The sequence below is a fragment of the Hippocampus zosterae genome, chromosome 2, assembly GCF_025434085.1.
Source record: "Hippocampus zosterae strain Florida chromosome 2, ASM2543408v3, whole genome shotgun sequence".
Lineage (NCBI taxonomy): Eukaryota > Metazoa > Chordata > Actinopteri > Syngnathiformes > Syngnathidae > Hippocampus > Hippocampus zosterae.
The window spans coordinates 37296323-37320959 of NC_067452.1; the positions used below are offsets into that span (position 1 = coordinate 37296323).

The following is a 24637-nucleotide window of genomic DNA, read 5'->3' on the forward strand; positions in this document are numbered from 1 at the left end:
ATATTATTGAATTATCTCTGACACTATCAATGACTAGGGCGGCCCGGTAGTCCAGTGGTTAGCACGTCGGCTTCACAGTGCAGAGGTACCGGGTTCGATTCCAGCTCCGGCCTCCCTGTATGGTGTTTGCATGTTCTCCTCGGGTCTGCGTGGGTTTTCTCCGGGTGCTCCGGTTTCCTCCCACATTCCAAAAAACATGCATGGCAGGCTGATTGAACACTCTAAATTGTCCCTAGGTGTGAATGTGAGCGTGGATGGTTGTTTGTCTCTCTGTGCCTTGCGATTGGCTAGCAACCGGTTCAGGGTGGCCCCCGCCTAGTGCCCAAAGACAGCTGGAATAGGCTCCAGGACCCCCCGCGACCCTAGTGAGGCTCAAGCGGTTCGGAAAATGGATGGATGAATGAATGAACTATCAATGACTATTGAGAATTTGTCTTTGTAAAAGCTCATCATTTACCATGCCAGCCACCGACCAATAAATCACAATCACTGATTCATTATTTGTGAAAATGATCTCAATGAAGGTGGGTGGTCTTCACTTTATGTTATTATTTTCATAACGGGGTAGGACTAGATAAGTTTTTTACTTCATCCTACTCCCTTGAACATAATAACTGTGTTGAATGAAGACTGATTTCTTTCTTTTTACTTTTTTATCTACCTTATTTTCGGTCAAATTATTACTGTATATGTTTTATGTTCAATAAACAAACAAACAAACAAACTTTTCTTCATTTTAGAAAAATACACTTAATTTTGTTGGTTTGTTTTGTTTGTGGAGATGCTGTGCTGTAATTAGTTTACAGACGCCCCTCACACATTATTTGGTGTTTGTAGTGAATTGTACATTTACAAAGAAGTTGCCTCTGGGGATTATAAAACAGTAGTGATTTGTATATTGGCTTGAAGGTCATGATTTTCTTCCCAGTAGCTAGAGCACAGATGGTATCGTGTATTATGTCATATTGGAGCATAAAATGTGCAACACAGTCATGCATCGGAGGATGTACCTGCCCTGAACACAATGCTGAACATGACTGAGAAGATTACGCTCTTTGTACGTGTGTACAATCATTTCTGTCGAGCAGAGTAGGTCGAGTTGTAATAGTAGAAACTCGGCTCAGGCCCTGCCACGCCGCGTTTCTCGTGCTTGTGTGGCTTTTCACTTGGAATACTTTAAATTTGGGATGTCCTGCTCTCCAACACTATTCTAAAATGTCCATTGGTGTGAACACGATTGGTTGTTTGTTTATATGTGCCTTGCCGCTGACTGGCCATACTGGCCATGAGCTGGGATAGGCTCATCTACAACGCTAAAGTACAGCACTTTGTATGCAGCGATGGCTATTTGAAAGTGCATTATAAATACCGTTGAACTGAGATGAGTACAAGCGGGATTTACTTTGGAGTCAGCCAGGCCTCCATTCAGCGTCTCCAGTTGGTCCAGAATGCTGCCGCCCGCCTCTTGACTGGTACCCGTACAAAAGAGAGCACATTACTCCTACTCTGGAATCCCTTCTCTGGCTCTCGATACATTCTAGGGTTATTTTTAAGATCCTATTATTTGTTTTCAAATCTTGAAATGGCCTCGCTTCCACCTTACTTCTCTGAACTACTCCGCCACTACACACCTGCCCGGTGCCTCAGGTCTGTGGACCAGACATGATTAGAGGTACCAAGGACTAAGCAGAGGCTCAGAGGGGATCGAGCATTTTCCGTTGCTGGTCACTCTCTTTGGAATGACCTCCCACTGAACATTCGGCAAGCCTCCTCGCTGCCCATCTTTTAAGCCCTCCTCAAAACTCACTTGTATTCTTTGGCGTTCGACTCAGCATGACTTAGATTTGTTCTTGATTTTACTGCTTGGTGCTTTCTACCGCCTTTATTACCGATTCGTCTTACTGTTTGTTGTGTATGTTAAATCGCTCCATGTACAGCACTTTGTATGCAGCGATGGCTGTTTGAAAGTGCTCTATAAATACCGTTGAATTGAGTTGAGGACAGGCGGGATTTACTTTGGAGTCAGCCAGTCCTCCATTCAGTGTCTCCAGTTGGTCCAGAATGCTGCCGCACATTACTCCTACTCTGGAATCCCTTCTCTGGCTCCCGATACATTTTAGAGTTCTTTTTAAGATCCTATTATTTGTTTTCAAATCTTGAAATGGCCTCGCTTCCACCTTACTTCTCTGAACTACTCCGCCACTACACACCTGCCCGGGGCCTCAGGTCTGCGGACCAGACATGCTTAGAGGTACCAAGGACTAAGAAGAAGGCTCAGAGGGGATCGAGCATTTTCCGTTGCTGGTCACTCTCTTTGGAACGACCTCCCACTGAACATTCGGCAAGCCAACTCGCTGCCCATTTTTTAAAAACTCGTCTCAAACCTCATTTGTATTCTTTGGATTTTGACTCAGCATGACTTAGACTTGATTTTAGTTTTACTGTTTTTGTTCTTTCTCCTGTCTTCGTTATTCATTTATTGTTTATTGTTGTCCATTTTTTTGTTATTGTAAAGTGTCCTTGGGTGTCTTGAAAGGCGCTTATAAAATAAAATGTATTATTATTATTATTATATGATATTTGCTCCATGTGCAGCACTTTGTATACGGCGGTGGTTGTTTTCAAGTGCTCTAAAATACAGTTGAGTCGAGGGATAAAAAATAGATGAATGGGACCACTGTGCGCTTGACAAGGTGTTCTTATTTTTCGATATTTACTTTCCAACTTACTCAACATCATCATCAAGTATTTTTGTCGACCGTTTCATCTCCCCGAGCTTGTGCAACGGTAACCTCTTGCAAACGGATGATGCTGCAAGATAGATTTTGTTCAGGAACTTCAGACATTCTTTTTTTGTCGATAGAAGCTTGGAAACATTCTGGCAGCAAAGAGCCTTTAATTTACGATTCTCTTGCAAAGTGTGCTGAGGAAGGTGCCTGGAGAATGCCAAATATACTCTCCTCGCCACCTTTGTTGGATCGTCAAAAGGTGTGGTGGAGCTCTTCACAATTACTCTTCAGCTACTGGGGTCCCTATTGAGTTCAGTTTAAAGACGAGAAAGGAGATCGCCGTGTCATCCAATAAAGGTGCAGTCAAGAAACAGGCCGGAGTAAATCACAAATAAAGGCATCAAGTTTACGCCGGAACTTATCGGGCCAGCTCTTATCTGCCAAAATCAAGCACGGAGCAAGAAAGGCAAATAAAAAGAGCGGCACGAAACCGCATGACCGTCTAGACAGATTTTTTTTTTTTCTAATTGGAGTGTTTATTAATGCAGAGGGCCCGTAGGCCAGCTGAATCATCCTCTTGGGACTTACTGTCCTGTCAATGACGGTCAAATCGATGCTTCAGACTAGGACAGCAGCTGGCTCTTGTCCCCCACCACGGGAGATGCCATCTGCCCCCCCACAACCCCCCAAAAACGAATAAATGATGGCACCTATTAGGAGTACAAACAAAAGAGGAAGGCCATGTGTCGATATTAACTGTCACTTAGCAATGGATGATGATGTAGCTCTTCTTTTGTCATTGTTATTAGTACTTACATGATTTTTTTAAAAATCCTTTCACCATATTTTCATTCCCACCCCCAAATCTGCAGAGGAAAGCTTTTTGGTTTTGCGTCCTTTATATTTGGTAAAAACAAAATTTTTCCCTTGACAGGAAATATAACTTACCAGTAATGTTGTTGCATATTATACCAAAAATTAGGGATACATGCTAACTATTGTTCGGATAACTATCGGATGAATATTTTATCGTGATGCCAAATTGTACGTTTTCAGGCAGTGGTTGCAAATGTGTACTTTTATGGATATTTTCTCACCGTGGTGGAAGTCCTCAGTCAATATATCATCACTGACTCCTGATATTGTTATTCAACTTGTACTTTTGATGAAATAGTATTCTCTACTCACTGTTCTTAAATTGCTCAAAATGAGAAGTGGGCTGCAAGAAAACAATCGACTATACTATTCATTCATTCATCTTCCGTGCCGCTTGATCCTCACGAGGGTCGCGGGGGGTGCTGGAGCCTATGCCAGCTGTCTTTGGGCAATAGGCAGGGGACACCCTGAACCGGTTGCCAGCCAATCACAGGGCACACAGAAAAGAACAACCATTAACACTCACACTCACACCTAGGGACAATTTAGAGTGTTCAATCAGCCTGACACGCATGTTTTTGGAATGTGGGAGGAAAACGGAGCACCCAGGGAAAACCCACGCAGGTCCGGGGAGAACATGCAAACTCCACACAGGGAGGCCGGAACTGGAATCGAACCCGGTACCTCTGCGCTGTGAAGCCGACGTGCTAACCACTGGACTACCGGGCCGCCGACTATTCTATATACATACTTAAAAAAAAATAGTTCAAGGTTTGGGATGACAACTTTTTGGTGCATTTAAAAAAGTGTGACAATTTCTTGTGATTCACTGTTGCCTTGCAAGTGTGATCTTCAACCGAAGCGCTTTGCCTGGAAACTTAAGTTTGGTGCTTCAGATGTGTAACTTAACAAACACAGCAGTTACAAAAAATTACGTTGGGCCTGTTACATAGTTGCCTTCTTACAGGTTTGTGTAAAACCGCTTGTACTCTAGATGCTGTCACTTTTTAAGATCCTATCTTTTTTTTTCTTTTGGCTTCTTCGCAAATGGCGGGGCTTTACTGTGGTTGTGTGTTGTCAGGCTTGCACAACAACACGGAGACAAGTTGGCGGCATAATGTTTCGTGCTTTATTGTTTTTTGGTTAGCACGTCAGCTTCACAGTGCAGAGGTACCGGGTTCGATTCCGGCTTCGGCCTCCCTGTGTGGAGTTTGCATGTTCTCCCCGGGCCTGCGTGGGTTTTCTCCGGGTGCTCCGGTTTCCTCCCACATTCCAAAAACATGCGTGGCAGGCTGATTGAACACTCTACATTGTCCCTAGGTGTGAGTGTGAGTGCGAATGGTTGTTTGTTTCTGTGTGCCCTGCGATTGGCTGGCAACCGATTCAGGGTGTCCCCCGCCTACTGCCCGAAGACAGCTGGGATAGGCTCCAGCACCCCCCGCGACCCTAGTGAGGATCAAGCGGCTCGGAAGATGAATGAATGAAGGATTTTTTTTTAAAGCACAGCATTGGCTGAACAGGATGAGATGGATTCAATTTTTCCGAATCAGTCAGCCCTCGTTGGAATGCTCACACACATTCATGTAGGTTTCCCCGCAGTTACTCTTGAGTTGACTACCAAGAAAACAAAACAAACAAACAAACAAACATTCATCTGAGCTTTATTTCACTGCTGCTGCAAAGAATCTGTGAATTGTCCCAATGTGTTAGTGTGAGAGCGGATGGTTGTTCATTTCTGTGTTGCCCTATGATTGGCTGGCAGCCGGTTCAGGGTGTCCCCCGCCTACTTCCCGAAGACAGCTGGCTGGGATAGGATCCAGCACCCCCTGCGACCCTTGCGATGATAAAGTGGATCTGAATTGTCTTTCTGTGCCCTGTGACTGACTAGCCACCAATCCAGTGTGTAGCCCACCTCGCACCCAATGTCAGCCGGGATAGAATCCAGCTAGGACGTGACCCTCAAAAAGATAAGCGGCTAAAAATGGACGAGCGAATCAATGAGTACCTTTTAATGGCTAGCAACTTCCCATCACCATTAAAAAGCGGCATACCAATATTCCACAGGCCACAATCAATACCTTGATTAACTCTATGCACGGTATTACTTTTTCCCGACTGCCACTTCCCAGACACCCCCCCCCCCCCTCGCTGTATTTCTACCTTTGCACCATCTGCCTCTTCTTGCTTATCTGCTGTGGCGACTGAGCCTCCTCTGGGGCGGTGAGAGTTGAAGTACCTTGTTGAATGCAACCTCAACGCACTCTTCTCAAACCTGATCTGAAGCCATTGACTCACTCTCTCTGTTCGGATGTCACCGTGGGGGTCGCAGAACATAACACGCTCACTATTTTTCACAGCGCTGAGCTGGAAGTGGAATGTCAACTTTTGTCCTTGTTTTGAATGTTTTTCTTTTTTCTTTTTTTTTTAATGAAAGACTTGGGATGAAGTGCAAGGAGTTTCAGCACTATTTCATTTTTTTCCCGCATGCCGCTGTCAGAAAGAAGTTAACTAAATAAATATAGATGTACAAAAAAGCCGAAGCTGTATACAACTGTATTTGGGGATGATATTAGATGCCTGGACTTTAAAAAGTGCATTAATGACTCATGCAGTGAAAAGATCTAGATTTGCACTCATCCCTCATGTGTCGAGCTTCTCGAATCATTTAGCAATTAGCTTACAGTTTTTTTTCATTTTTGACACCATGCTGCCTTGCTTGATGTATTGAAAGCCCATCACAAGCATGAGTTTTTTTCCTCTAAATGTTTTCTTAATCATTTTTTTTCTGTGGGTGAAATTTGTATTTGATTTGATTCATGAATTAATCTGTTTTCCCAACATATAACCAATTAACCAAGAAAAAACAACAACAATAATCAGTCGGGAGGTCCTGATCACACTTTGATTTTTTTTTTGTCACCACAGTGCAAGTCTTTTTTTTTAAGTATCTACCGATAGAGAGTCCTGATTCGATACTTGGGCAATGCATGAAGAAAAAAAAGTGTGCATCATCTTATATATATTATATATATATTGCGCGTCGTCCCGCACGCGGTCTGTCCTTCCGTCTGTCCCTTTTCAAAACGTACCTACTTCACCGCGCCGCTGCGCGCGGCCACTGCGCCGCTCAGGCAGTGGCTCACTACGGTCGCGCGGGCATCTTAGCGAAAAAATGTTGTCTACCCACAAGCATTGCAATGAAATTGTTAGTTATTTAGTAGAGCTAAACATCTCTTTATTTTCGCGATAAGCAATGAAGATGAACAAAAAGTTGAACCAAGCAACAACACTTTTGTGGGCCGAAGGCCCACCTTACCAGCCTTCCGCAGGAACTAGCTGATGAGCCGCCCAGAGGGCGGCGAACCAGCTAGTATTTTTCTAAAACTACCAGCTATCTTCGGGCAGTAGGCGGGGGTCAACTTGAACTGGTTGCCAGGCAATCACAAGGCACACATAGACGAACAACCATTCACGCTCCCAATCACACCTACAAACAATTTAGAGTGTTCCATTAACTTGTCATACATGTTTTTGGAATGTAAGAGGAAACCGGAGTACCCAGAGAAAACCCACACCTACACAGCCACAGATAACATGCAAATTCTACACTGGAAGGCCTGGAATCAAATCCTGTACCTCTGCACTGTGAGGGTGACGTGCTAACTAATCGCGAGGTGTGTGTGTGCGTGTGTGTGTGTGTGTGTGTGTGTGTGTGTGTGTGTGTGTGTGTGTGTGTGTGTGTGTGTGTGTGTGTAAAACCAACTCACCACTGGACCATCATGCATATATGTATTTGTGTGTGTGTGCGTGTGCGTGTGCGTGTGCGTGTGCGCGTGTGTGTGTGTGTGTGTGTGTGTGTGTGTGTGTGTGTGTGTGTGCGTGCGTGCGTGTGTGAGTGAACGATTCAAACTCGAAACTAGACTAAAAAATTGCTCTTCCAAGAGTCTAGGCTACATGTAAACTTGGAAACAACATCAAATAGTGAGATGCTTGATGACACCAATCATCCTTAACCTACTTTGTTAGCCTTTTGGGGGTGGAGGTGGGGGGGGGTTGTTATTTTCGTCTTCTTGCAGCATATGGGCACGCCAGAGATGCATTTTAATTGTCACACACTTGCTCTAAGAGATCAGGGCCCCGATGCTGAAGAGGCCAGAGAAGATGGCTCCAGCGTAAACCGGTTGTCAATGGCAACGCTGCCAAAGTGCACTCACAGGTTTTCGCCCACGTCACTCCCATCGCTGCCGATATGTTGGCATAGGACGTGCTTCAAGTGCTGATGCTGAAAGTGGGAAAGAGAATCGGACTATTTTAAACTCCCGTGTCTCTGTCGTTTCTCTCGTGATGTATTTTTACCTTCCCATTAGCAATGTCATGTTGCTGTTCTTGTTCCGGTCACAGGCTAGTTTAGGCTGCCGGTTGCGGTTGACTTTATTTCACCACAATTCCTTCAAGGGCTGACTTCATCACTAAATCAATGCCGCATGAATAACATTATTCGTTCTGATTCATCAATCCAAGAATTAAGTTTGCTCACTCTGTGACTCGCCAATGATTGATTTGTTTTGTGGCGAGTGTGGAAAATGAGCATCAATGTAAGCGGATATCTAATGAAGTCGCCGGACGACATAAACCACAGAGGTGCTGCAATATGATTTGCCATGTCATTTGCTCATTTGACTTGACACACCTGTTTGCTCATAAAGCGGTATTTATCTCTCAACACACACAGATGTCAGGAGATGCCAGCATACCATTTGTTGAGCTTTTAATAAGGACCCACGTTTAGTTTCCCTTGGCTACTTTGATTGGAGGAACATCGAAGACATTGAAGTCGGTGTTCTCGCAAGTCTGTTTAATTTGGACTCTATTCAAGAAACTGTCCCCTGGCTAGGGCGGCCCGGTAGTCCAGTGGTTAGCACGTCGGCTTCACAGTGCAGAGGTACCGGGTTCGATTCCAGCTCCGGCCTCCCTGTGTGGAGTTTGCATGTTCTCCCCGGGCCTGCGTGGGTTTTCTCCGGGTGCTCCGGCTTCCTCCCACATTCCAAAAACATGCATGGCAGGCTGATTGAACACTCTAAATTGTCCCTAGGTGTGAGTGTGAGTGCGAATGGTTGTTCGTTTCTGTGTGCCCTGCGATTGGCTGGCAACCGTTTCAGGGTGTGCCCCGCCTACTGCCCGGAGACAGCTGGGATCGGCTCCAGCACCCCCCGCGACCCTAGTGAGGATCAAGCGGTTCGGAAGATGAATGAATGAATGAATGTCCCCTGGCTGTCAAAAAAGCGAGACAAAAGGACATTAGAAAACTCTTGATCGAGTGGTGACATTATTTACCTTGGAGCGTGACGATGATAAGGACATTTGCATGGCGGCAAACGCATTCTCATTGTCATTTTTCATTGTCATTTCTTTTTTTTCCATCCTCAGCCTTCACACAAAGCGTAGCCGCGGTATTACATCCTGGCGACGTTCATTACAATATGAATTCAGATCGGAGACAGTTGGCGTAGGTGGCAAATGTTAACTAGCCGAGACCCGCCTCAATCACACTTCCTGGACCGTTATTACGTGCTGTATATTTAGACGGACCCTTAAATTGGGGTCTTGGGACAGGTGGATGTGATTAATGCATGAATTCGTTTGCCTTATCTCAAGTCCGGCAGCCTGCGGTCCAGGGGATGTCGGTGCAATTAAAGGCGCGTGGCAGGCGTTCGCAAAGCACCGCCTATCTGCAAATAACAGACCGACTTGAAGAATGCAGGCAGGGCAGCGAAGGTCCCGGCAATTGCGCCCATTCAGTCCTTAATCACCTCCACTAGTCATTAGAGCCTTCTTTTGTTCCACCCGCCGCTTTTTCCCGCAGATAAAAATTTGCCTGGCACAGTTGTAAGAAGCGCTTTGGGGAACACCATTAAAAAAAAAAGTCACAGAGAAAATGAGGAAGGAGGAGAGGTGATGGAGTCAGACGAAAGCATTCAAGGGGACGGACGGTCCATGAGCACTGGAGTAATTCATTTCAATCATTTCCATTCGCAGCGTCAAATGGGAGATATTTTATCTCGGAATCATGTCAAGTGGCGGCCCGGTAGTCCAGTGGTTAGCACGTCGGCTTCACAGTGCAGAGGTACCGGGTTCGATTCCAGCTGCGGCCTCCCTGTGTGGAGTTTGCATGTTCTCGCCGGGCCTGCGTGGGTTTTCTCCGGGTGCTCTGGTTTCCTCCCACATTCCAAAAACATGCATGACATGCTGATTGTTCATCTCTGTGTGCCCTGCGATTGGCTGACAACCGATTCAGGGTGTCCCCCGCCTACTGCCCGGAGACGGCTGGGATGGGCTCCAGCACCCCCCGCGACCCTAGTGAGGATCAAGTGGTACGGAAGATGAATGACTGAATGAATGAATCATGTCAAGTCAGTTTCTTTGCAGCTGTAAATACTCGATTTACCTTTAAATTAGTGTTCTAATTTTGAACTCCGTGAGTGTGGCACACTGGGAACTAGTGCAAGGACTTCAATATAAAGCACGGCTTTTATTGAATCATTCAACATCTTAATCGAGCATCAGAGTCCTCTCACTGCTCTTTGTTCAATGTCACTGCTAATTTATTCTGTATTTTTATCCTAATGTGAAACTAATAGAGGGAGAAACGTCATTCCCATTGGTCCGATCATTGTGTTCATGTGCTGACAAAATATATAGAGTACACTGTACACCGGGTGTCTCAAACTAATTTTTGTTACAAGCCACTTTGAATTTATGTCTTAAACTCAAATTCTTTCTTTTGCTGCTGCAGTTGTTCACTTCCTTGCTAATTCTGTCAATGCCATTCCAAAACAAAATAAAGATCTGTGGCAACTTGTTCAGTGGAAAAGGGATCTTGGAGAGAGTTCAAAAACACTTAATATAGCCAACTGTAAGATGAATCAATATAACTTAAAACATATTTTGCCCAATTAAAAAACTGATTAACTAATTAATTCATTCATTAATTCTATCTATCTATCTATCTATCTATCTATCTATCTATCTATCTATCTATCTATCTATCTATCTATCTATCTATCACTAGCTAACTAGCTAGTTAAGCTAGCTAGCTAGATTAACTAGATAATCTATTTTATCTACAAACTTTCTTATCTCTCTCTCTCTCTCTGTCTGTGTATATATATATATATATATATATATATATATATATATATATATATATATATATATATATATATATATATACATATACACACATATACGCACACACGTACCGGAAAAGCTTAAAATTGATCTTGACAGCGCCATAGGGTTATGAAAGCTGAACAATACGTATGACATATCAGCATTTGCAGCACCACTACATACAGTACCAGATGTCCGTTGAGTATTTCGAAATTAATGGCTTATTTTGTGAGCTGTTACTTTCTTCATATCGTATTAGCAGCTGATATGCTCAAACCAATCACTTGAAGCTGGACACGGAGCGAGGCTGTTATTTGTTGCCTAATGGAATCCATTATCGCAAGTGTGATGACTACTCTTGCCAAAAAGGCCGCACCGCCCCTTGACCCTTTGCTTTCCCCCGCAGACACATGGGATTGTAATTATTACATGTAGTTCAACCACTAATGGCTTCCTAAAAGCTTGATAGTGGGTAGGCTAATAATGGTGGGGTGATGAGGACACGTACTAGAGAAAAGGGGGCTGTGTTATTTTGTAAATCTTCTTTTTGGCTATGTAATAAATGAATATTAATCATATTGATATGTCCTCACCGCCATGCAACAAACAAGTCAGCATCCCAGTGAAAGCATCCCTCTGCCAATAAAGCTTTCAGTGGTTACTATATAAGCAACAGAGATGGGCACTGTGACGTATTCCTCCCATATACGCCTGTGTACTGAAGTTTATTTTCAGTAACGTCAGCTGTTCGGATAGATAAGACTGGCCATTAATAACACAAAACACATCACCGTTTCTTCACATTTTTAATGCCTTACTGATAAGAAGCGCAACATGAGTATTTCACAACGCAAAAATAGCTACTATGATTAAATACAATGATAATAATAGAAACTTTACTTTTAGAAATCCGTGCCTCAAATGGGTGGGTGGGGTGTGGGGGAGATAAAAATCTTGGTGAGTGGGCACCGATAGACAGATCGCAGCCAGATTTCTTAACCGGCTGCATTGATTGTTAGTGAAATGGGTGTCTGCAGGCACTTTATGTTCTCCGACTGTACACTAGATGGCAGTTTTCTTTGAAAAATACTGTTGAGATGAAAATTGGTTGCTGTTTAATAGCCTGTTAAGAAAATACTGTTTGGCTTCAGTCTCGCCTTGTTATTTTGCCTACCAGGACCACATACTTAACCCGATTAGGGACGATTAAAGGGACGGGCGAAAACCCACTTGGGTCCTTGCTTAGTTTGTCCTTTGTAAAAAACAAAACAAAACAAAACAAAAAATAAAACAATTCTCGTCCGCTGTCTTCTGTCCCAAAAATGGGTGTCCGTCCGGGATGGATTTGATTAAAATATGATGTTTGTTTGGACAAAAACTACATTTGGAATGGTCTTGCTCATTTTTATTGAGACGAACAACAAACGCTGACTGCGCTCGCTGCGATTTCATGGACACTTTAGGGAACTGGCCTGGAGCAATGCATTTGTTATACTCTCACTGGTGGTTACAGGAAACTCTGTTAAAGCCACTGAACCTCATCAGAAGCCAATCAAACTGGAATCATAAAAATGCTAATATTTGCGTGACTGTGCTGAGTTTTGGCTGTTTTTCATGATGCTGCATTCAAGGCCTGCAGTCAATGCTGAACAAGCTTCTCGGGGGGGGCGGGGGGGGCGGAATAGCGTACAATGCAGAGTGTCTTGAAGCAGTTGCCGAAAAATTGATTGACGTCAGTTTTTTTTATTTTTTACAACGTACTTTATTTGTTTTTGTTCCAGATACACCTCTGCATACGAGGCAGAAGCCTCCCTCCACTGACCTTTGCTACACGAGTGAAATCAGCAGTCTGATGGACTTCAACTCTCCTGATGCCTCCCTGGACAAAGGTATTGCTCTGCATATTTTCTATATTATATATTATCTTTTTTTTTTTTCCCCAGGCCCTATCCTCTGCCAATTTTTGTTTAAGTAACTACCGCGCCCGAAGAAAAACAGCTAATCAAATGCAAACGCTGTTATGCACAAAGTGTCAATCATTTGATGTGATGTGGGCAAAAATCACTCGGGACACAGCCACTCCAATTATTAAAAGGACTTGCCGAGGACATTCTTAGGAAGACCGTACTTGACGAATTCACGAGACACGACTTGGCATTCTTGACGTTGCGAAAGGGTTGAAGATTAGGCTATAATCAAATCTTGCTCGTAATTTGAATACTGCCAACTCCTCGTTTAACTGCAGATCTTTGAACTTCTTGGGTGAGTTTTGCTTCCCGACTTTGACTTGCCGTTGACACACACAGTACTTGTGTGGATTTTCCCAAAACACGTTTCCCCGTGGAATCCGTCAAGTGCGGACTTTAAATTGCCATCATCAACAATATCCAAGCATCTCCACAGTCATTTCCATGTATCAGTAATAGCTTCGCCGATATACTCCTACATTAAGGCTTGCTCTGAGTGGGTTTCTGGTGATGTGTGAAAGGGACGAAAAAGGAAATGCAATTGTGGTAAAAACCCTCACCTATCAAACTACTGTGCTTTGAATTCATTGCACTGATTGGGAAGAGAATCCTCGACCCCATGAAAGGTTTTGGTGGGGGGGGCGACAGCATATGCTTGTACACATGTTTAAAGATTTCAAGTTGACGTTTTATTGCTGACCCACACGACCATTTATGCGCTTTGCCTGGGGTAACATAGCGAAGAGCTGCAGGGTGAGACAGAGGTCATGGGAGAGGAATGGACATCCTCAACACTTATGTAGCAAATCCACAGTAGATCCCATGTGGGTGGGGGGGGGGGTACATTGTGCAAGAGGAGCTTGCTGACAAGTTTCTTGTCTCTGGTCATGCGGCGATTCACAAAGTCTGTTGCCAACAGGGAAAATTAGCAGAGCGGCACATTTTCCAGCAAAATTGTTTGAATTGTAAATTGTATTTATTTTTGAAAATAATGCCTCGGAGAGTAGACATTTTATGTTACTGTGTCAAACTCAAGGCCCAGGGGACAGGTCCGGTCCGCCAGGCCAATTTATGTGGGCCGCGAAAGCAAATCACGTGTGTCAACTTGCTTAGATCTGTACCAAAATGTCATGTGTAATAAATAACGGTGAGATTTTGCAATAATTTTGTTTCCCTGTTTACCCTTACTTGAACAATGATTGAACAAAATATTTTAATCGACTTGATTGATTTCACAATGAGTAATCTATGAATTTGTTGTGTACAAGTCATAATTTTGTGGTTTCACTGTCAGAACGGCCCTCGACGGGAAGATGTAACTCCAAATTGGCCTGCAACTAAAACGAGTTTGACACCCCTGTTTTATATGAAGTTAAAAACACTAGTCACGGAAAAGTTGAACCGATACTGTGCAGTGGAAATATCACGGAACAAATTAAGTTTGTCAGTTGAGGTACCACCAAAACAGTAAATCAGGGGTGTACAACTCATTTTTGTCGCGGGCCACATTGTGGTTACAGTTTCCCTCGGAGGGCCAATATGAATTTTGGGAAATCACGGCTCCCTGGTGAGGTGTTCCGGGCATGTCCCACAGGAAGGAGACCCCGAGGAAGACCCAGGACACGCTGGAGAGACTATGTCACCCAGCTGGCCTGGGAACGCCTCGGGATCCCCCGGGGAGAGCTGGAAGAAGTAGCTAGGGAGAGGGAAGTCTGGGCTTCCCTGCTAAAGCTGTTGCCCCCGCGACCCGGCCCCGGATAAGCGGTAGAAGATGGATGGATGGATGGATGGATGGATGGATGGAAATCATATAAATGTTTAATCCCCGCCCCATATTACAAACACAGCGCACAATAAATTGATGAATAACTAGTTTGAAAATCGGACGTCAAAAATGACTGTTATTGTGGATTACATATGACAATTTGAAATGTTGGTTCAGACTTTTGTGAGCATCATGGAACTTGACATGCTTGATTTGCTTTCGCAGGCCACATAAAATGAGGGGGCGGGCCAGATCTGGCCCCCGGGCCTTGGGTTTGATACCAGTGCAGTAAATAGTCGTAAAGTCGTAGGTCACCACTCATTGCGCCTCTTTCCAGGATACTCGTCGGGTGTCCCGCTGGCTAAAAAAAATAAATAAAAATGTAAATACATGAATAGCGTTGGTTTTTGCATGTTACGGGCTCTTTAACAACTTTGATTGTTAAATTATCTAATGGATCGCTTTCTACTATACTTTTGGTGATTTTGTCTTGCGGTCCCAAAATTCTAATGCATTACAGGAATAAGTAACTGGAACGTTATTAACAATTTTAATGAGTAAATGATTTTATTACTCCGTTACTACTAAATCAGGGGTGCCCATTAGGTAGATCCTGATCTACCGGTAGATCTAAGACAGGTCCCAAGTAGATCCGAGGAGTGTCGAGAAGAAAAAAAACAAACAACCATTTGTGTGTCATTGTACATGTTAGTAATATATTTTTGTGTTAATATACACTGCACACTAATCAGTCTCATTTTCACAAAAATAAATAAAATAAAGCAGGTAAATCTTAAATTTGTGTGGTGTGTGTGTGCGCGCGCCGGTAAGGGTAGATCCCGTGAGGTTAGTTGATCAAAAAGTAGATCTTCGATCCAAAAAGTTTGGGCACCCCTGGTCTAAATGTAGTACTGTATATTACACAACCCAACCACTGCTTATGAAGAGTCAAAGCTCGGGACGTCACAGCTGAACGTTAACTGGAGATGAATTTCAATGATGGAAAGTATTAAAAGAAATTTAGCATAGTTAAAGCAGTTCGATTTACTTCCTGCGGCAGCTCACCCCTGCTCACTTTGTAATCGGTCTTTGAGAGTCGCCGGCACGAAGACGGTACAAAGAAGGGCGGCGAGGTCGTTTTCCGTTGACGTTTTAAATTGTAGAATGCCTCATTGGACACATTTCGGAAATAATTTGCACACTTTGCAAAGCCAAGTTGAAATGTTGTATTAGTTGTGCGACTTTGCCAATCAACACTGCCGGAGTGTGACGCTCGGGGGCGGATAACGAAAACCTCAAAGCGAGACGTTTTGAGAATTGTCTCCATACGACGACTATAAGAAAGATGCCGATAATGCTGAGTCACTTTTTTAGCTTTTTGTTGCCTAATTGAAAAAGAATTGTCGTCACCGATGAAAGGAATTTAATTTGATGAGTCTACATTAGTTCCAAGGTTCTTTTCAACTGAAGGCTGGACATGTTGAAATACCTTTTATGAGTTTCAAAGTGGAAGTAGAAGTAGATACATCTGATTCATCGCAAATAATTACGGAAAACTGCACGCATAATTAATTTTTTTTAAAAATATCATCGCTTGACAGCTTTAGTTAGAGCACAAGTCAAAAAAAACAAACAAAACGACTATTTTGTCAAGGATTTGTGATTGAAGCCGTTTGTGAACTCCACCAGACGCCGGGACGACCAGCGCATTTATTAAGTAGCTTTCCATCACACAGGGCCCACATGATGAATGACACAATTACGGCTTTTCTCCAGTTTCCCCTTCTTGCAATTCAAAGATATTGACTCCAAGGCCAATGCACTTCAGCTCCCTTGGAAACAATTTCTGGCTCGCCTTATAACCGCAATTCCTCCTTGCTCTTAACATTGCCTTAAAAACTTCTTATGAGTAAACTGAGATTGGTGTTCCGCTTACGTTGTCAGACTGTGAACACGCGTGACCGCAACGCCAAACCTCCCATTCATCCTCTCACATAGCCCCTGAAAATTGCCGCTAACATCCTGTGACTATTCTTTTTCGTCAGTTAGGACATTATGCATAAGCACAATGGACAACTAATGATATTGGAGGACAGGGATATTACATTAAACAATAATAATGATAAATAAATAAAGAGAAACGTTTCAAGGTTGTGAATTGTGATATGAGTTTGGTTCATTTTCATCACATTGACATTGATAAGTTTCATACATTTATTCCATAAATAGATGTCTCCAAGCCCTGATCATGTTTGGTGGTTTAATTGCTACGGGATCACATTGAGCCATGCAATCAAGTCCAATTTTGTGGCTTATTTTTGAATAATTGATGCACGCAAACTCAAACTAGCAATCCCGTGACATGTCATGAAATCACACAAATGTACTCGTTACATGAAACTGCAATTTCAAATATACATATTTGGCGTCAACTCTTAGGCTATGGTCACACTGCAGCGCAATTTATTTCTTTATTATTGTCCGCGCGGCCCGGCTGGTCCAGTGGTTAGCGCGTCGACCTCACAGTGCAGAGGTGCAGGGTTCAATTCCAGCTCTGTCCTCCCTGTGTGGAGTTTGCATGTTCTCCCTTTGCCTGCGTGGGTTTTCTGCGGGTACTCTGGTTTCCTCCCACATTCTAAAAATATGCATGGCTGGCTGATTGAACACTCCAAATTGTCCCTCGGTGTGAGTGTGAACCTGGGTGGTTAATAGTCTGTCTGTGCCCTACAACTGGCAACGGTTCAGGGTGTCCTCCACCTACAGGGATAGGCTCCAGCACCCACCACGACCCTTGTGAGGATAAAGCGGAACAGAATACGGATGGATGGATGGATTTTTGGATATGTGTGCGATGCGTCTTGCAATATGAACGCTCATCTGCACACATCCGATCTAAACGTCATCAAATGCCAAATATGCGTTCCGCGCAGGAAGGACCGAGTGCTCTGGAGACTACGGAAATTGTACTTGAATCTGCAAAGTTACTTTTGACTTTAATTTGATGCCACTTGAAACCTGAAGCATGAAATACAGATGTTGTGAAAGGCGCTTACAAATGTGATGTATTATTATTATTATTATTATTATTAGAACAGGGGTGGGCAAATTACGGCCCGCGGGCCGGATCTGGCCCGTTGGTCTTTTTAATCCGGCCCGCCGAAGATTGGTGCACAATTAAGGTTTGATTGCATTCATTTCATTTGGACTTGTAATGACAGGTATTTCAACACCAGGTGGCGCAGTTACTTCAAGTTGTAGAGCACAGGGAGGGAGGGGAAGGCGAAGAAAGAGGGAGAGAGTAATGACCATGGAAGGGAAAGTGATATGTACAGTATCTGATTAAACGAAGCGGGTAACAAAGTACGAAACATTCAGGAGACGCCTGGAGTCGGAAAGACTCAAATCTACGAGACTTTGAAAAACAAGGAAGCGATTCTTACTCAGTCCGATTCTGGCAATTTCCATGCTCAGAGTGAATTGCTTGTGGCTCGAGTAAATGAACATTTCCTAGAATGGTTTGATTGTTATCATGTTAAAAACTTTCTGCAAACTGGACCGCTAATAAGAGTCGGAGAGCAGTCAAATGTGTAGAGCGTGAACAACAGGGGGCTCAGTACACATCCTTGAGGAGAACCGGTGCTGAGTGTGATGGTGGACGAGAATGTTACATTATTACTGGCATACAAAAAGACATTGTGCTATCTTCTTTATTTTCTATTTCTAACTTTTGGCCCGGCCCTCCACAATATTTTCTGCTTCTCATTTGGCCCCCCTGGGAAAATAATTGCCCACCCCTGGATTAGAACATTACTTTATTTCAAACTTGGCCAACATTTTTAGTTTCCATATTTTTATAGGAAAAAAAATCGCAAAAGCGATGAACTTCAACCATATTTATGCTTTCACCCATTGCATAACGACTCCACTTTGTGTGCAAATAATGGACTCTTTGTGAGACAATCTCTCGTCGAAAAACAGTGAGTTATATTTGTACCCACTAAAAGATGAACACGGATGACTCGCATATTGTTTGTGTACCGGTAGACCCCGAGGCGAGTCAACAGCTGCCAGTGGCGTGCTGCCGAGCAGCCTGCTGTGGTGAGCCTGCATTCACACTCACCTGTCTGCAAGCCGACACCTTGACTTGGCTCCGCCCTTGTTTGCGTACGCGCGTCTCTCTAAGCGTGTGTTCGATCAACATGGGCAAAATAGTGACAACCCCTCTAAGCTCGGTCCACTGTTGGAATGAGCGAGGTGCGGCAAGGGACACTAAAAGGAAACACCGCAGCGGCAGAACCTGGATACTGGATATTTCCCGGAGTCAATGCCACGATAATCACTTGCAAGCCGAGTGTGGGCTGTGAACGATTATCTTCCTTTCTTTTGTTTTTTAAAAAGGATTTTGTGCATCGTCAAGGGCCTTGGCAGACTACTGCCTTAACCTGGAATCCTTTGGAGAACCCCCCTCTCAGGGGATGAAGTCAGACAGGGAGCAGACGAAGTGCGGTGAGTGGAAATGACTGCGGCGGCCGCCCCATTAGACCGAAGCATAAAGTGGAGGGTCATTATTTCCCAGAAGGCAGTTCCACCTGCTTTTTTTTTCCCCCCGCTTATTGAATAACTCGCTCGTATGTCCACAGCGGCTTGATCTGATAGTGAGGCTCCCCCCCCCATCCAGTCACCTGCTTAACGATCGGGCCGTTGGGAGACTTTAACCTGTCCGCACTTAAGGGCCGTTCTGTTCGTCCGAACTCGCTGTCGATGTGGAGCTGCGACTTTTAACCTACCAATTCAAAGGAGTGAAGAACATAGACAGGAGTGGAGGTTTGCACTAGCGTTCAAGGCTTTTGATGAGGTCACTCGACAGTTGTGTCAAGTGAAGTTTGTCCTCAGACCTTTTTTTTTTTTTTTTTTACTTCACTCTGGGAAAAGTCACTGTGTGTTTAGAGTGAACACACTACGAGCTGTTGGTATTGATGGCACATTTGCATTCGTGTGGCTACTTGTTACAATTTACCGTATTTTCCGCACTCTAAGGCGCACCAAAAAGTCTTCCATTTTTTTAAAAAGCTCACAGCACGCCTAAAATCCGCTGTGCCTAATGTATGGCCATTGAAAATAATGCATCAAAACGGAAAAGCAAGCGAGGAAATCACAAAATAAATTCTACAGCTCCCCTACAGAATTTATTTTGTGATTTCCTCGCTTGTGAATGCAGTACACAACAAAGGAATAAATAATAAAACACTTCTGAGACAGTCCAGTTTCCTACATTTTACACACATCTGATCGTTCTGTTGGCGCTACGATCATGGATATGCCAAAATTAATTCTGTAGGGGGCGTATAGAATTTCTTTTATGATTTCCTCGCTTGATGTTCTGTTTTGATGCATTATTTTCAATTTTCGTAGTTTCATTGAAGTAATCGATAATTGACGTTTTTCGGAAGCGGTCTTGGATGCCTCTCGAGCCGAATGGAAGGAGCGTAGCTCCATCTAGTGGATGTATTGTAGATTGCGCCTTATAGTCCAGTGCGCCCAATATATGCAAAAAATTAGGCCGTTCATTGAAGGTGCGGCGGCCCGGTAGTCCAGTGGTTAGCACGTCGGCTTCACAGTGCAGAGGTACCGGGTTCGATTCCAGATCCGGCCTCCCTGTGTGGAGTTTGCATGTTCTCCTGTGTGGGTTTTCTCCGGGTGCTCCGGTTCGATTGGACGCTCTAAATTGTCCCTAGGTGTGAGTGTGGGCGTGGATGGTAGTTAATACTAGCATACTAGCTAGGCTTCACAGTGCAGAGGTACCGGGTTCGATTCCAGCTCCGGCCTCCCTGTGTGGAGTTTGCCTGTTCTCCCCGGGCCTGCGTGGGTTTTCTCCAGGTGCTCCGGTTTCCTCCCACATTCCAAAAACATGCGTGGCAGGCTGATTGAACACTCTAAATTGTCCCTAGGTGTGAGTGTGAGTGCGAATGGTTGTTCGTTTCTGTGTGCCCTGCGATTGGCTGGCAACCGATTCAGGGTGTCCCCCGCCTACTGCCCGAAGACAGCTGGGATAGGCTCCAGCACCCCCGCGACCCTAGTGAGGATCAAGCGGCTCGGAAGATGAATGAATTAATTGAAGGTGCGCCTCATAATCCAGTGCTCCTTTTAGTGCGGAAAATACGGTAAGCTTTTTATCCTTATGAAGTCAGAATAATCGTATGCATGTGTGACATTGGCTTCCCAACGTTCATTTTCATTTGTCTCGTGGCGTTCGGATCATTTAGCTCCACTTTGGTCTTCTCACGGAGGAGCGCAGCATCACTGCTTGTCACCCTTAGTGTATAGCTAACGGTTTCGAGCCATATTTCATTGAGGTATTAAAATAGACTGAGTTGAATGATTTTCAATGAGAAAACCTTTAGGGCTTAACACCGAGGTGTGGTTGTGAAAATGAGTGCTTTCGCAGCAAAACAAACACCCGCGGGCGATGGATTGCTGCCTTCGCCTAAGCACTCCGAGCGTGCTAATGCATTTGCAGTTGTGCTTCGATGACTCACCTTTTCTTCTCAGATTTCTCGGACATCTGTGAATTCTGCCTAGGTTAGCGGTTTGGCTATTTGGCTTTGCAAAGTGAATTTGGACAACAATGAAAATTGGGTCATCCTCGAAGAACGGCCGAAATTGATGTTTGATGTTCAATTTAAAGCCAACACCAAGACAACACTTTTTTGGCAGGAGGGGACGGGGGGGGGGGGGGGGGGGGGCACCTTGTCTGATACTTGCACTGACACACAGAGAAAGAAGCGACAGTGTCAGCATCGAAGCCCTTACAGCTGAGTTAGCTCGTTGTGTAATTGCCTTTGTTTTATTCTTCTTACCGTGAGTGCAGCAGGTGATGGCAGAAGGAAGCTCCCTCGGGTGGTTGTTACCTTCTCACATTGTGGCTTCCTTAATTAGATTTGAAAGTAAGATCATCATTGGTCAAGTAAGTCATTTATCTTGAGCAAGGGCGCGTTCACACTTGGAGACTTTTGGTCGTTTGTGAAGCTGGCAATCAGTGGTTTGCATCTGCTCAATATTTTCTCCCCTTTTTTTTTGGTTTGTTGTTGTTGGGTGACAGCCGCACCGAGTCGTGCCTTTGAAGTATCCTCATCGACGTGCTAGCGTGTTGTAGGCTGCTGTCTTGTCCACCTAGTTCATGAAATTGTGAACCAACACCAGTTTTGCTCCACTTTGTGTTTATTGGGGTTCTTTTATTTGCTTGCAGGTCCATACAGCCGAACCTCCTCCTGTTTACATTCTTGTGACATTTTAGCGATGTGACCCGGGTTTTTTTTTTTCCGTGACACTATTAGCTACGCTTGGAATTTGCGAAACAGACAGGATGCGGACGTTGTTTACAAAGCCATCAACTGGGATAGTGGGATGTTCTTTTGGAAGCCAACGGATGTGAGCACATTTCGGTTCCTCAAAATGATGATTCCAAAACACTTTTTCTTTGATTGGCTGTCATGTTCAGAATATGATTCACTCATTTCGCCTCGCATCATCAGGTTATTCTCCATCCATAAATCCATCCATTTTCCGAGCCGCTTGATCCTCACTAGGGTCGCGGGGGGTGCTGGAGCCTATCCCAGTCGTCTTCGGGCAGTTAGGCGGGGGACACCCTGAACTGGTCGCCAGCCAATCGCAGGGCACACAGAGACAAACAATCATCCACGCCCACACTCACACCTAGGGACAATTTAGAGCGTCCAATCGAACCGGAGCACCCGGAGAAAACCCACACAGGAGAACACCCGGAGAAAACCCCCACAGGAGAACATGCAAACTCCACACAGGGAGGCCGGAGCTGGAATCAAACCCGGTACCTCTGCACTGTGAGGCCGACATGCTAACCACTGGACTACCGGGCCGCCCCAGATTATTCTCAATTCTAGTATTCCAAAAGCAGACCTGTTTTCCCGATTCAAATATACTATTTTAGCATTTTTAGCAACACATTTAAATTCCGTTTTTGTTTATTTTGCTTATCAGCTGCCCGCCTCCTACACCGAGATAATAAATAGCTGTACGGTTATCCTCAGTTGCAAAGGTTCTTTCTCAATGACGCCATATGCAGAGTTCTGACATTCGCGGTGACAGATAAATACGACCACCTTGGCTGCCCGTGTGAACTAATATATTTGTACACATAATAGGATTAATCTGTCAAAACTGAAACACTTTCTTGGCTGGATTTGGTTCCATGCAAGGGATGTCTCCCGGCAAAACGGACACTATCGTTTCTTCATTGTTCTGTTTTTGACTCGCACTCCCACATAAAAGTTTTTTTTAAAAATATGCTCAATAACAAATGCTGGGGAGATTACTTTTTTTTAAGTTAAATGAAAAATATGCTCTTGCAGCAGCACAACTCTTGAGGCAGATAAAAGCAAACATTGCCCGACCAGATACAGTGGTACCTCTACTTACGAACGTCGCTTCATACGAAATTTTCAAGTTACGAAACGCCTCAACAGGAAAATTTTGCCTCTTGTTATGGGAAGAAATTTCAAGATACAAAAGGTAAAAATACACTGTGGGCTGCTCATCGCAGCTCCGAGTTTCCTGAACTTAACTGCTCTAACTTAACAGCTTAGCTGCTCTGCCATTGGCTACTACCAAGCATCGTCCTGGCATCCCATTGGCTAAGAGGGACCATTGTATCAGTTTAGATAGATACAATACAATACAATACATGCTGATTTATATAGCGCTTTCACAACACCGGCAGCTGTATAGATAGTGTGTCTATGCAGCGTCCTCGCCATTGTGCCCTTGGGCCATGCGGTGCTCCGATAGTTTTACGTAAATGTGAGTCACCCAGAAAAAGTGTTCACCATTTGGGCGATCGCACACTAGGCTGTTGTTTGCCTTGGACATTTTCGAAGAACTGTTAAAAGCCGACAAATGCAAACGTCATTGGATCAGTTCTTGACAAAATGGACTAAAAAAGTCAACAACAAAAAAACTGTGAGGACGCTATTAAAAGTTAAATGACCATTTTTCTTCTTTACTTTATTCTTAGTTTTTTTTACATTATGCACGAATCTCATTTATTGTGCAATAATCTAATTGTAACTTGTATTGGTTCCATATTTTGATGGATTTTTATGCTTTATAAAACATGGATGTCTGAATTTTGGGAGCATTTACATGAAAAATGCGTCTCCACTTACAACATTTTTGAGTTAAAAAATTAATTTAATTTAAATTAATTTTGCAAGTAGAGGTACCACTGTCCAATTAAGTCTCTCAACTCGACCCGCACACACCATTTTCAGAAGATACCATGAATTTAATTTCATTCCCCACTAACGTGTTGCTACTAATCTTTCAGAGAAGCACATACAGGGGAAAAATTTCTTCAACTTTTGCTTCGCTTGGTTTGTGGCGTCATGCTGGTTAGCGCCAACCTACGTCCACGTCGGAAGTCAAATGGCAGCCTGCAACTCGCATTGCCGCATCACACGCTTGTCGAGTTGTTTTCAAGAGCCCCAAGCAACTAGCACACCTTAATCACAAACAACAAATCTACCCGCATGTCATAACCACAACCTCAATCCAGTTTCTGGGAAAACGCTGCTTAATCTCACCAAAGCAAATGTTATCAAGGGATTACGTTTTAATCCAGAGTGCAGACTAGTGCTGCGCCTTCAAAGAATTGTCCTCGGGGAAAATTAACTCGTAATCGTTGGCTTATTGTAAATTCATTTGAAAAGCAATGTTAGATCTTATTTCCCCCCCTCAAAGAACTTTTCTGAGAACAAAAAAAATGCTGCTAAATTGTTCAGTCATCATGCTGTCCAGGGGCGTAGCTAGTAATCATTTGGGGGGCCCCAAAGGTTCGATTCTGGCACCCTTCCTGTGTGGAGTTTGGATGTTCTCCCCATGCCTGCGTGGGTTTTCTCCGGGTACTCCTATGTCCTCCCACATCCCCAAAACATGCATGGCAGGCTGATTGAGCACTCGAAATTGTCCCGAGGTGTGAGCGCGAATGTTTGTTCGTCGCTGCGTGCCCTGCGATTGGCGAGCGACCAGTTCAGTGTGTACCACTACCCCGCCTGCTGCCCAAAGACACCTTGGAAAGGCTCGAGCACGCCCGCGAG

At 44.1% G+C, this 24637-nt stretch overlaps 1 protein-coding gene across 5 annotated transcripts in view; it reads left to right on the plus strand.

Annotated features, from left to right (window-relative positions):
- kazna (kazrin, periplakin interacting protein a) overlaps positions 1–24637 on the plus strand; it is a 135382-nt gene that overhangs the window by 71750 nt on the left and 38995 nt on the right. For 4 of the 5 annotated variants that reach the window (XM_052059186.1, XM_052059187.1, XM_052059188.1 and 1 more), the window contains exon 4: positions 12557–12664. In XM_052059186.1, the coding sequence (XP_051915146.1) occupies positions 12557–12664 (108 nt within the window). Of the gene's footprint in view, positions 1–12556; positions 12665–18664; positions 19014–24637 lie in introns of those variants that run through there. The other variant, XM_052059189.1, reaches the window with a different exon arrangement.